This window comes from Spermophilus citellus (genome assembly GCF_964194105.1).
Source record: "Spermophilus citellus genome assembly, chromosome: 7".
Taxonomy (NCBI): domain Eukaryota; kingdom Metazoa; phylum Chordata; class Mammalia; order Rodentia; family Sciuridae; genus Spermophilus; species Spermophilus citellus.
This window is the reverse complement of record NC_138188.1, coordinates 84,714,599-84,728,599: the sequence shown is the minus strand read 5'-3', so window position 1 is coordinate 84,728,599 and position 14,001 is coordinate 84,714,599. Positions and strand designations below refer to the sequence as shown.

The 14,001-nt window shown below is 37.2% G+C and overlaps 2 protein-coding genes across 5 annotated transcripts in view; one reads left to right on the top strand and one right to left on the bottom strand.

Annotated features, from left to right (window-relative positions):
- CMSS1 (cms1 ribosomal small subunit homolog) overlaps nt 1-14,001 on the bottom strand; it is a 319,968-nt gene that overhangs the window by 215,909 nt on the left and 90,058 nt on the right. The gene's annotated exons all lie outside the window — the stretch shown is intronic.
- Nucleotides 1-14,001, top strand: part of FILIP1L (filamin A interacting protein 1 like) — a 262,254-nt gene that overhangs the window by 162,120 nt on the left and 86,133 nt on the right. For all 3 annotated transcript variants that reach the window (XM_081301148.1, XM_081301149.1, XM_081301150.1), the window contains exon 4: nt 6,056-6,234. In XM_081301148.1, the coding sequence (XP_081157274.1) occupies nt 6,056-6,234 (179 nt within the window). The remainder of the gene's footprint in view (nt 1-6,055; nt 6,235-14,001) is intronic.

The following is a 14,001-nucleotide window of genomic DNA, read 5'->3' as shown; positions in this document are numbered from 1 at the left end:
AAGGCTGGAGTGACTGAAAGCAAGTTTTGGACAAATTTCTTCCACATAAGCTCTGGCATTCTACCTCAGGAGTGACCTCTAATGTCCTTGCTATTATTGTGTTGGGTGTCTCATGAGAGAAGACTACCATCTTGCCAAGTTGTAAAGGAGTTTGGTCATGTGAATCTGCTTCTCTGAGGGGTGAGGATAAGACCACCCAGAGTCTGTTGACTTGTGCCTTAATCCAAATTTTAAACAAAAGGAGCCGAGGCCGCATGCAAGTCAACAGTGTTAAAACTGTATCTTGGCGCTTCACATACTGTGAAACAATATCAGGCACAAAGCCCACAACCTGTATGAACTCAAGTGAAAATAAGTGACCAGTAAATGTACCCCTAATGGAACTCCACAAAGGGCATAACCGTCAAGACTTCAGTGTAAAATGAAACTGACTGATTCAAATTTATGTCAAGATCAGTAGGATATTGGAAATACTCTATCTCAACACAAATGCTTGCAATCTTTAACTGCAATTTGTTCCCCAGTTTCTGTGCCTGCAATAAAAATACAACTATATATATATTTTTATTTGCAGTTGGACACAATACCTTTATTTTATTTATTTATTTTTATGTGGTACTGAGGCTCGAACCCAGGGGCTCATTTGTGCTAGGCAAGGGCTCTACCACTGAGCCACAACTTCAGCCCCAAATACAACTCAGCAGATGATCAAACTGAACATGAGAGACAATTATCACTATTCAGAGTGAGGATGAAACAACTAATGGCTTTCAGGAAGGTTTGCACTGGCAGCATGCAGCTGATAATTATACCTTCTCTTCTAGATGTGGAGGCAATGAGAAACTATTTATTTTTCAGATTCCAGTGTTTACAAGGGAAATTAGGTTTCAGTACAGTCAAGGAAGAAGAAGGGATATTTTGAAATTAATAGCGTATTTGTTTACCTTTGATAGACTAAAAAGGTCAAACAATTTCTCTGCTCTCTTAGATTAGCTTTATCCCTACCCGTATATTCAGGGTTAATTTAAAACAACAAAAACAAAAACAAAAGGATAAGGATAATCTACAAAGAGACAAGAAAAAAGAACAAAGAGGACCAAAATCATAGCATAGAAGAGGACCAAGCCCAAATCAGGGTGGTCTGTGACTTGGGGTATGTTAAAAAAAAAAAAAAAAGCTCATCATTAATTTCTAAACAGATATTAAGTAGATAAGGGCAAAAAGACAGAAAACTTCTCTGTGTTTGATTCCCTATGGCCATAGAAGGATAACCAAAAATCCAACCTAATGGGATATACTATGCTTTCTTCATCCCAGGCAACTAGTTGGATTTTGTCATGGGATGGGGGTAGGACATCATATCAGGAGGCTGAACTGATAAGCTGGGAGTTTTTCATTGCACAGGAAACACTAGGAAGCCATCTTTTCAATTTTTCTGTATCTGATGATCCCTGAAATGACTTATGAGTCTTCCTGTTTTCTTCCCAAGTTTCACTCAATCTCCAACTGGGAATATATAAAAAAGGGAGAATCATTCTATGATTGTCCTTTTGTACTTAATGATATGCCACGTGTACTGCTCCTAATGATTGCATGTGTTTAGCTTATCTTCCTAGTAAGAGTGTATGCACTATAAGTTCAATTTCTCTTGCATTCTCCATGGCAACTATCATAGTACCAGGAACTTATGTCAGAATAGTTATTTAAAATACTGGTTTCTCTGTAAAAATTGTGGCACTAGAACTGATCTTGTGAACAATCTACTTCCCACCACTCACATTGTATATGAAGATCCTGAAGTATGGAATAGTCATGTGGCTTGGCCAAACTCACATCTACTCAGGGAGCATCAGGTCCATCATTTGATCTGTCAGGAATGAGGAACAGACTGAAGTGAAAACCATTGGCCTGTTTTCTGAGAGGCATTCTAAACATGAAGAAATGAAGTCAGAGAATAAAACCTCAAATACAGGCTAAAACATCATCAGAATCAGTAACACTTTTATTTGGAAGCTTTCTCTCTGCAGCTGATACAATCGTGAGTTGCCTGGTGGTTCCACTGAACAGCATGTAGTAAATTCAAACCACTCTTGTGAGAATCATGGAATGTGACAGAAGCAAAACCCAGAGAACTGGCATTGATACAAGGAGAAAACAATGCTACTTAAGGAGTGAACAGGACAGGAAAAGTTTTGGTGAAAATTGATGAAGGAGAAAAGGTTTCTAGGTTTCAGCACTGCGAAAAGCAGAGTGATTTCTAAGTCCAGGGTGGCTAAAAGTTGGGTGAGGAAAGTGTGGGATGGAATGGAAATGGGGCTGAAATGGCAGCGGGTTCGGCCTTCCATAGGAGAATAACTAATTCCACTGTTGCAAGATCATGTTGGTAATGAAAAGAAATGACTAGAAAGAGGCTGTAGGAAGGAACACCACTTATTTGGTCATATACTAAATAAAAGGAACTGATTCTTTCCAGCCTTTCTTGTGTCGAATTAAATTTTTTTTTCTAAATCAGTTGGTAACTTCCCTAAATTGAAGCTCATCTTTTCATTATTTACTTTCAAATTCTAAAAGCAATTGATTTGAATTTCCCTAACAATGCATTATAAAGTTTGGGCAAATGTAAGATAGGATTTTGAGAGGGCTGTAGTGGCTTGAGACCACAACAAATGAATATCATTTCCCTGTTCAAAAATGATCATCAGTTAACAGTGCCTCTGCCAGCAGACAGTACAACTTAGCAGTTCTAGCATCCACAAAAGGACTGGCATTTAAAAGTCATCAACAATTGCATAATAAAATATTTTTCAAAGTTACAAAAACCCATATTAGAAAGTTAAACAACCAGCTTAAGCATTTAAAGGTCCAAGAGAAATCACTGGGAGGCTGGGGTTGTGGCTCAGAGGTAGAGTGCTCACCTAGCATATGTGAGGCACTGGATTTGATCCTCAGCACCACATAAAAATATTGTATCCAAAACATAGGAAAAGAAGAACTCAAATTTGCCCTATTTGCTGATGATATGATTCTATACCTTGAAGATCCTAAAAGTTCCACCAGAAAATGCCTAGAACTAGTAAATGAATTCAGCAAAGTAGCAGGATATAAAATCAACACCCATAAAGCAAAGGCATTTCTATATATCAGTGACAAATTCTCAGAAATGGAAATGAGGAAAACTACCCCATTCTCAATAGCCTCAAACAAACAAACCAAAAAACACTTTGGAATCAACTTAACGAAAGAGGTGAAAGATCCAAATAATGAAAATTATAGAACCCTAAAGAAAGAAATCAAAGAAGACCCTAGAAAATAGAAAGATCTACCTTGCTCTTGGATAAGGAGAATTAATATTATCAAAATGACCATACTTCCAAAAGCACTATACAGATTTCATGCAATTCTGATCAAATTCCAATGACATTCCTCATAGAAATAGAAAAAGCAATCATAAAATTCATCTGGAAGAATAAGAGACCCAGAATAGCTAAAGCAATCCTTAGCAGGAAGAGTGAAGCAGGTGGCATCACTGTACCAGATCTTAAACTATACAACTGAGCAATAGTAACAAAAACAGCATGGTATTGGCACCAAAACAGACTGGTAGACCTGTACTGAATACAGGACACAGAGACTAACCCACAAAACTACAATTATCTTATATTAGACAAAGGTGCCAAGAACATGCATTGGAGAAAAGACAGCCTCTTCAACAAATGGTGCTGGGAAAACTGGAAATCCACATGTAACAAAATGAGATTAAACCCCTATCTCTCACCATGCACAAAACTCAACTCAAAATGGATCAAGGACTTAGGAATACAACCAGAGACCCTATGTCTAACAGAAGAAAAAGTAGGCCCTAATCTCCATCATATGGGATTAGGCCCCAATTTCCTTAATAAGACTCCTATGGCACAAGAATTAAAATCAAGAATCAATAAATGGGATGGACTCAAACTAAAATGTTTCTTCTCAGCAAAAGAAATAATCTGTGAGGTGAATAGAGAGCCTACATCTTGGGAGCAAATCTTTACTCCTCACAAATAAGATAGAGCACTAATCACTAGGGTATATAAAGAACTCAAAAAGCTAAACACCAAAAAAACCAAATAACTCAATCAATAAATGGGCCAAGGACCTGAACAGGCACTTCTCAGAAGATGATGTACAATCAATCACCAAATACATGAAAAAATGTTCATCATCTCTAACAATTAGAGAAATGCAAATCAAAACCACTCTAAGATTTCATCTCACTCCAGTCAGAATAGCAGCTATTATGAAGACAAACAACAATAAGTGTAGGCGAGGGTATGGGGGAAAAAGTACACTCATACTGGCTGGTGGGACTGCAAATTGGTGCAGCCAAAATGGAAAGCAATATGGAGATTTCTTGGAAAACTGGGAATGGAACCACCATTTGACCCAGATATCCCTCTCCTCAGTCTATACTCAAAACTTAAAAACAGCATACTACAGGGACACAGCCACATCAATGTTTATAGCAATTCACAATAGGTAAATGTGGAAACAACCTAGATGCCCTTCAATAGATGAATGGAAAAAACATGTGGCATCTATACACAAAGGAATATTACTCAGCAATAAAAGAGACTAAAATCATGGCATTTGCAGGTTAATGGATGGAGTTAGAGAAGATAATACTAAGTGAAGTTAGCCAATCCTAAAAAACCAAATGCCGAATGTTTTCTTTGATATAAGGAGGCTGATTCATAGTGGGATAGGGAGCGGGAGCATGAGAGGAATAGATGAACTCTAGATAGGGCAGAGGGTTTGGAGGGGAAGGGAGGGGGCATGGGGTAATTAATGATGGTGGAATGTGATGATTATTACTATCCAAAGAACATGTATGGAGACATAAATTAGTGTATACTATGTATACAACCAGAGATATGAAAAATTGTGCTCTATATATGTAATAAGAATTGTAATGCATCTGCTGTCATATATAAATAAAAATTTACTTAAAAATATTGTATCCACCTATAATTAAAAAATAAATGTTAAAAAAATGCAAAAAAAAAAAAAGAAGAAATCATTGGGTTCTACATGCTGGGACACACACTTTCATAATTCTATTCATTTGTATTTCTGGTCAAGTACATAGCTTTTGGGATGCCCACTTAATATCCTAAAAATGCTATATGGTTGTAAAGTCATGCTGAGTAACAAATTTTCAATCCTTTACAATAAAGGCAAAGGGCAAGTAACATATCAGTTACAGCATCTAATGCTTAATCTAGAAAGTCCCATGCATTAATCATTAAGATCCTGAGCCACTTTTGCTCTAGTTGTTCTCCTTCTTTTCTTCCTTTCTTTCTTGATTTCCTTACCCAATTATTTTGTTTTTACTCTGGAAACATATACTAAAGGGTGCTTATATGAAGCATGGTACTCTGGATGCTAAGATTTTAGGAAATAGTGGATGTAGACTGTATCCTTGGGGAGTTAATCATCTAGTAGGGAAGACAAACATAAATCAGGTGAAGACATAAGTATGGTGCTATTAAAACTAGAAAGGACTTGGTACTTACATTTGGTCACACACATACTACACACCAACACAGATTAATTATCTATATATCCATTTTAATGAAGATACTTTGATGCATAATAAAAACAAAACAGACCAAGGGATCCAAGAGATATACACTGGCAGACAATATTGCAGGGTAGGCCAGGGCAGAAGAGATCAGCCAGGGCAACTGCAGAATCAAACAATGTACAAGGATTCTCTCTCAATCATTAAAATCTCTGGGGAGAGAAGCAAGGGTGTCAGAAAAGGGACATGAAGAAAGCATTCTGATATCCACAGAGATACAGATTGTTCTCCCTGGAAAATTTTGGTGACAATAAAAAGACATTTTTGTTAAAAAATGTATCAACCAAAAAGTATCAATTAACATGAGTAATGATAAAAACTAAACCATGAGATCAAAAACTTACCACTGAATTAGTCAAAATAGACACTTATAAAAGAATGAAAGATGGCAGTATTGTAGTTAACAGGTTATAAATGCATTTTCTTTTGTAGTTGGACAAAGTCGTGGAAAAACATAAAGAATCTCACAGACGAATCTTGGAACAACTTTTAATGGTAGAAAAATCCCACAGGCAAACCATATTGCAGTTGGAGGAAGAAAAAAGAAAACATAAAGAATATATGGTGAAGAGTGATGAATTCATAAGCTTACTAGAACAGGAATGTGAAAGGTAAGGCTGTTTTGGATGAAACAATGACCCATTCTGCAAACTAGGACTAACTTGTTACTATAGGCTGGGCACTGTCCCAGGTGTCGGGGATAGAAGCATGAATATGCCACAGCCTCTGTTCTCAAAGATCTCATGGTCCAATGCAAGGAAAAAAAGGACATGGTTAAAGATATTATCAATGCAACACAAGAATCACCAGTCACGATCAAAACTAGGGAAGCAATACATTGGGCACCTAACTATGCAAGGGATTACTCTGGTGAAGCTGTACAGAGAAAGCATAGGAGTCTAGTCCTTAGGCAAACAAAATAGGAAACTATATTCAAGGCAAGTGTAATGGCACAGAGGTGAGAAAAGAGCATGGATGCTGAGGGAATGCAGGCTTTCCATATGGCTACAGCATGGGTGGGAGTGCAGGATGAGAAAAGGAAGGGCTAGCCATAAGCAGATGGACTACATACTGTTGGCAAGACAGAACCAGCGAAAACTTGAGAGGAGAACGAGACAATCAGCCATGCTTCTTCAATAACTATTATAGTAACATGGAAGAAAGACTGGACAAGTTTTAGGTTGGAGGATGGAAGCCCACTTAGGAAGTAAAACCCAGATAAGGAAGATGAGGGAGAATAAATAAGATATATTATGATGTACAGTCAACAGGAATAAGTGACTGGAGAGAAGAGCAGGGACACAGGGAGTTATTTAGAAGGACTCTGGTTATTCACCAAGACATGAAATATGGGAAAGGGCAAAGCTTTTTGTTGTTAAAGGATTTTGACTGGGGCAAAGGTTTTATTTAGGGAGAGGCGGGCAAGAGGAGTCCTATTTTAGACCTCAGTGTATCCCAACATCTAGTGAAAAGAATAAAGGCAATCCATAGTCAGAAATACAGGTCTGGAAAAGGATGGGCTGTGATGTGGATTTGCAGTGGGTGACAGCTGAAGCTATGAGAGGTAATGCTGGGAAGGGAACCCTGGGATACATCAGTACATGGCAGTTTTTCAGAGGAAAGGGGTCAAGAAAGGAAGCTGAGAAAGAATGGCAGACAGCTGAAAGAAATGATAAAGAAGGTAATAAAACATGGCCAAGGGAGACTTTCACAAAATGGGGAACAACTGAATATTATCAAATCATACAAAAAGGGATGAGAAATGTCCCAGGTTTTGGCAACGAGATACTGAAAAGCTTAATGAGCCATTTTAAAAAGCAGGAAGGGCAGAAGTCAAATTATAATTCTTTGAAGAATAAGTAAGAAATGAGAATTTAGAAGCTTAAATATGTAAACCAGTATTTATTTATTTTGTAAGACAGTGTTTTTTTTTAATACCTTTATTTATTTGTTTATTTTTATGTGATGCTGGGGACCGAACCCAGTGCCTCACACATGCTAGGCAAGTGTTCTATCACCCTGAGTCACAACCCCAGCCATATAAGACAGTATTTTAAGAAGCTTGGTTACAAAACAGGGAGTTTGGTTGATAAACATTTTATAACCATGTGTAGAAAGAAGGTTATTTTGTTCTGATTTGATGCTCAATTCTGAATCAACTTTGAAAGTATGAGCATCTATTTTAAACTGAAAGGACAATTCTCTCTCTCTCTCTCTCTCTCTCTCTCTCTCTCTGATACCAGGGATTGAACCCAGGGGTGCTTAACCACTAAGCCATATCCCCAGCCCTTTTTAATATTTTACTTAGAGACAGGGTCTCACTGAGATGCTTAGTACCTTGCTAAGTTGCTGAGGCAATCCTTGCTCCTGACCCTTGGGATTACAGTTGTATGCACCATGCCTAATTTATCTCTCTCTCTCTCTCTCTCTCTCTCTCTCTCTCTCTCTCTCTCTCTCTCTCTCTCTTTTTGTTGGGGGTGGGGGGCAGGTACCAGGGATTGAATTCAGGGGTACTTAAGGAGGAAAAAAAACCAACAAACACAACATACCTATGAGCTTTCCTTTCTGAAACACTAGTAATCAAAACTGCTTTATTCAAAAGCTTTCAATTCATATTTTAGCTAGGTAGCTGAAGATACAACAATATGTAGGCTATTGGCAAACTTTCATTTCTTTTCAGTGTATTTCATGGTAGACACTTGCTCAGAGTGCCAGAGAATATCCATAATCCAGTCCTTTTTTTTTTTCTCTAGGAGTTTGTTTTTTGCTCATTACACACAAGGCAGGGGGTGAATGGGAAGGAAATCCTTGTTAACTTGTCCCTTATGAACTCTGTAGAAATATCTACAGAGGCAGATTAAAGGAGGACGAAAAATCTGGCACCACGGAAAGATTATAGACTCAAAGATTATAATATGATTTGTTATTCAATGAGACAATATTATATTAAATATTATTTTGAACCCCTGTGGTTTGGCACTAGTGGCCTCATTTGGCCTCGATACTTATTTGGCACCAACTTGCTGAACATAGACACTTCTTTCATCTCTCATTATTGTGAACATTTACTGACCAGAGTGTTGCCTGCCCCCTGGAATAAAGCAGCACAGGCTGTCTCTGCCAGGGGTTTTACCACACAAGAAAGCAAGAGGTACAGAGTTAGGGTGGCAATGTGAAGGGCTCTGGGTACAGTTCCGATATTCACTGCTGTATCTCTCCTATCTTTTGGAGGAAGGCTGGGAAGCATATCCAGAAGTAATACTGTAACCCTGGGAAGCAGATGTCAATGATTACATAAATCAAGAGACCAAAGAGAAATAATACTGAGAAACTGGAACCAAAGATCAGTGGGAATAAAGGCAATGGGAAGGAAGAATCGATATATTAAGAATGGTATTTCTACATGTATCAAATCAGTTAAAGAATTTAAGAGATCCTTTTTTTTTTTTTGGTTTTATAGGATATAAATTTTGTCCTAAAGAATAATTAAACTGACTATGCCAATATCAAGAAATAGGAAAAAGTGAATAGAGACTGTTCAGCTGTTTCAGATGATAAAAGAATACTCACCTTTTTCCCTTTGCCAGGAACAGCTTCCAGATGGAACTCTTTGGATGTGAGAATGTTAAACCTATTCTCAACTCACATGAAGCATCAATAGTTCTTCCTCTGCTTTTGTCCTTTACAATATCACAATTTCCATATCTTGGCACTGTTGGCATATTCGTATCCACCCTCCCTGATCCCATTTTTTTCTGTAGGGAGCATACAGGCCTTGTGAGGCATAACTGGTTTTCACCTGCTTTAAGGTTTCGTGTATCAAAGCATGAATTACACACCACTTAATCAAATGGGCAGTGGAGGAAACTAATGATTTCAAGCAAATACATTCAGAGAAGGTGCTTACACATAACAGTGAAATACCAGTGATGTGTCTCATTTTCAGATGACAGGGCAGAAAACACTGTCAGTAAATACTTTGGTGGGAGTACTTCCTCTCTAACTCACAACCACCCCTCATAAAATCAGGACTAGCTCATCCTATAGGGTCAAAGAATAATGTTTACTTCCTTTTGAGCAAAGTCATATGAACCACTCCCAAATTAGGAGATACTTGTTTTACCTAGGCAAAATGAAAGATATTATAACTCCTATAAAGAAAGATCAAGTGAGGGTAGCTACAAAGAACTATTTGATTGAAGCTCTGAAAAAACACTGTGAATGAGGGGTTAGCATTCATATTTTAAGTGTTGGTTAATATCTACATGGAAGTAAAAAAAAATTAAGAAATACATTACTGAGGATAGTTAATGAGACCTTAAAGGATGTAATAATGGATTTCAAATTAAGGCTCAATTTCTGTTTTCTTTGGAGAATTTGTTTTATGTGGAAAACCCTAAGGGAGCCTGATGTCACATATTGAGTTCAGGCCAAAATGTTTGCCAAGTGATGTCGCTGTCGTAATCAGTAAGCAATTGGCTTTCCCACTGAGGGTGGTGGGGGCAGGGATAGGCTTAGGAAAGTCTGTTCCAAGTCTGTTAATGTAAAGTTTCCTTAGCTGTAATCTGTGCAGTTTGGTTTGTCCATATGGTAATATCACAGCCATGTTTCATGGCAATACTTTGTTCACTGACCAGTTACACTACATGGATATGTGTCACTGATGACCTGAATTATGTACTTGGCTAGATTACAAGTAGAGTCTATGAGAAAGGTTTTACACAAAAGCAATGCCAGTAATTTTTGGCCTTTCTCATTGGCTTCACAGGAAAACCAAAATAAAAATCACTTTTAGTCAGTATAATTTTGCAAAATTTTCCCATAAGTGAAATGCCAGTTTTGCCTCTACTTGAAAAAAAGCTTGCAGAATTTTTTTCTTTTTTCTTTTAGCTTCAATGGGCTAAAACCTGTGAAGGAACAGAAAGATCTTTCTTTTTGAAACCATACATTCTTTTTAGAATATTAAAACACACCATTTATACCAACTATATATATTACTGTATTTCTGGCCTTGGAATAACCACTAAGGTAGAAAACAAATATTATTGTGGCAACTCTGCATAAAAATGTGGCTTCAACTGTGGGTTTTTAAAAAGTCTTAAGTTAGCTTTCATAATATCTTGGCCAAGTAGACTAACACTGATACTCAAGTTTTACAAATAAAGGAGTTTAAATGGTAGCCACATAGTGAGGAAGGAGTCATAGCAGAATGAATTTCTTGCTCCTGTCCTGCCCAGATTGACTAGATAGACAATTATATAGGGAGCACAGGGATCTTTGGAGGAAAGTCAAGAGGGCCCAGCTTTAAGCCTGTTGCTTTGCCTACATCCTGAGCATGTTCTCTGTTGGTAGATTTTGGAAAAGTCCTTTTGGCTGAAGCAACTTTACAAAGATTTCCATCATGGCTCCTTTTCTACTATGACAAGCCTATTTTACAGACTGGCATCAGGCAAGAGGACTAAAACATGGCTTGAGCCCCATTTAATCCTACTGTTTAGTGGGTGTGTTAAACTTCTTTCGAAGACTTCTCTCAAAAAACTTCAAATCTGTCCTCTAGAGGCTTTGGATATTCCCTTAAAATACATAAATGAATAAATGTATTAATTATGTACTTTTTTGTTTAACTAGTTAGTATTGCTTTCCATTCATTGATTCAATGATTCATTTAAAAACAATAATTCATTAGGGGTACGATTTTGGCTCAGTGGTAGAGCACTTTCCTACCACATGTAAGGCACTGGGTTCAATCCTCAGCACCACATAAAAATAAATAAATAAAATAAAGGTATTGCCAGGCATGGTGATGCACGCCCATAATCAATCCCAGAGGCTCAGGAGGCTGAGGCAGGAGGATCGTGAGTTCAAAGCCAGCCTTACAAAAGCGAGGTGCTAAGCAACTCAGTAAGACCCTGTCTCTAAATAAAACATAAAATAGGGCTGGGGGTGTGGCTCAGTGGTTAAGTACCCCTGAGTTCAATCCCTGGTACTAAAATAAAATAAAGGTATTGTGTCCATCTACAGTAAAAAAAAAAAAAAAATTAAAAAAAAAATAATAATAATAAAATGCCTGCTATAAGCTAGGTCCTGCACTAGAGAGTGGGTAAAAAAAAAAGGAGATATGATCTTCGCCTATATAAAACCCCAACTAATTTGTTTATTGTGTAAAACACTACTGCAGGCTTCAAGACTTGAGAGTGATGCTTCTAAGGCTACTATGAGATCATAAGAGAACTACTATGGTAAACTAATGCTCATGAGGAGAACCAATTCAGGAGAAATCAATAAACACAGTAAACTAGATAGAGTACTTTACTGGAGAATTCAGTAACTCAAAACTATTGTCATTAGGATTTCTAGTTTCTTTGGTTTTAAATCACAGTTTTCAAGAATATTCCATAAAGCAAAACACATTGAGGACAATGCTTTAAAGTCTTCTTTTTAGAAATAATATGTGAAAAGCCAGCAGTTTTAAATTTCATGCACACTAAACTATTGTTGTAGAATACATTGTACTCAAATGCAATCATTTCCTTTCAATATTCTGGCAAGGAGTTATTTGTATTACATATTCTTGAGACTACGTCTTGCAAAGAATGAAATGGACGCCAGATCTCCATTTGACCTTTGTCATGGGGATTCAATTCTTGGTTAGGACAAAATGGAGACCCACCACAAACACATATTTTGGGTAGTGTATTCTATATAGAATTACAACACTATCAGACTGGTGTTTATGTACCACACCCTAGACCTAGCACAGGACCTAGGCAGGGATGAGAGATTAAGTACCTCACGTAAGGCACAAAAAAACCATTCAGGACTATAAACCATGATTTAACTTTCAACAGATGCCACAAAACCATATCCCTGTAACTGCACAATTCAGTGGTTTCTATATAGAACCACTTAGTAACAGAGGTCAAATCTGGATACAGTGATGATGCTATTTGATTGCTTTTCCTTCCTAGAGAATTGAATTAACTTTTACAAATATTTTTGTATGTAGTTGGTTATATTACAGTTAGTAAATTTATTACCTTAAAAAATACTAGGAATGTTTAAAAACAGTCTATAAGAAATAGCTTAGTGAAGGATGAAACAGGAGCTTAGAGATGGGGGACTCAGATCTGCAGGTGTAGCTATTAAGTAACTTTGGGAAAACTCCATTTTTTTTTTTTAAAGAGAGAGAGAGAGAGAGAGAGAGAGAGAGAGAGAGAGAGAGAGAGAGAGTTTTTTACTATTTATTTTTTAGTTTTCGGCAGACACAACATCTTTGTTGGTATGTGGTGCTGAGGATCGAACCCGGGCCGCACGCATGCCAGGGGAGCGCACTACTGCTTTGAGCCACATCCCCAGCCCAAAATTCCATTTCTTAATCTTGTTTCACTGTATGTAAAACAAGGCAGGCTATCTGATTTGCATATCTCTTTCAGATCTAACAATCTGTGATTATGTGATTGCCATGACTAAGCCTGCATTATCTAAAGATATCTGTGAGAGTGACAATGTCTCTAATTCAAATCAAAACCTGTATTCTTAAAGGACATCCTGGATAATGATATAACCTATTGTTCCTCAAATCCCACATATCCAAAATTGAACCTAATAGCATCTTTGCAAATCTAGGTCCACTCATAATCTTTCTATTTCTATTAATGCCACCAAAATGAATCAATATATCAGATAATTGCCCAAAATATGAAATCTCACAATCCATAATTAAGCTAGAAAAGACCTAGCAATCTAGAACAACGCTCTGATTTCTTAAATTGAGAAAAGTGAGGCCCACCAAGACGCAGACAAGAAATATCCAAATCTTGCTGCTAAATAGTTGTAAAGCCAGACCAAAAGTCTCCTTGTAACAGATTCAATGCCATTCCCCTAGTGTCATCATTAAGAGGCACTCAAACTTTGGGCTTGGTGTTCTGAGAGGTCCATAAGAAGTAAACAACTATAATACAGTTGAAAAGACCTTCATAAAATAATCTACAGATAATTCAGGCAGAACTTGGGTGTTTATTCAATATAACATAAGTATATAGATACCAATGTTGCAACATTATGAAAGGTCAGGTAAAAGAAGACTAAGATCTTTATTATCTAACAGCCAGTATAGCATTAAGCAAATAAAGGACATACGGTAAGTACTGGATAAACATATCTACTAACTGGCTCATGGCCACTAGCTTAACAGCTCTATAAAACATGAAGCCAAAGACTCAATGTGGAAAGACAATCTCAAACTTCTGTTCCATGTGGACTATAAAATATAAAGAGGAAGAAGAGTCATTAAGCCATATCAAAATGGAAATTATTGTCTCATAAATGGAAATCAAGGTGGAACATTAGAATTAAACTGTATTCTGAATTTGCAACTA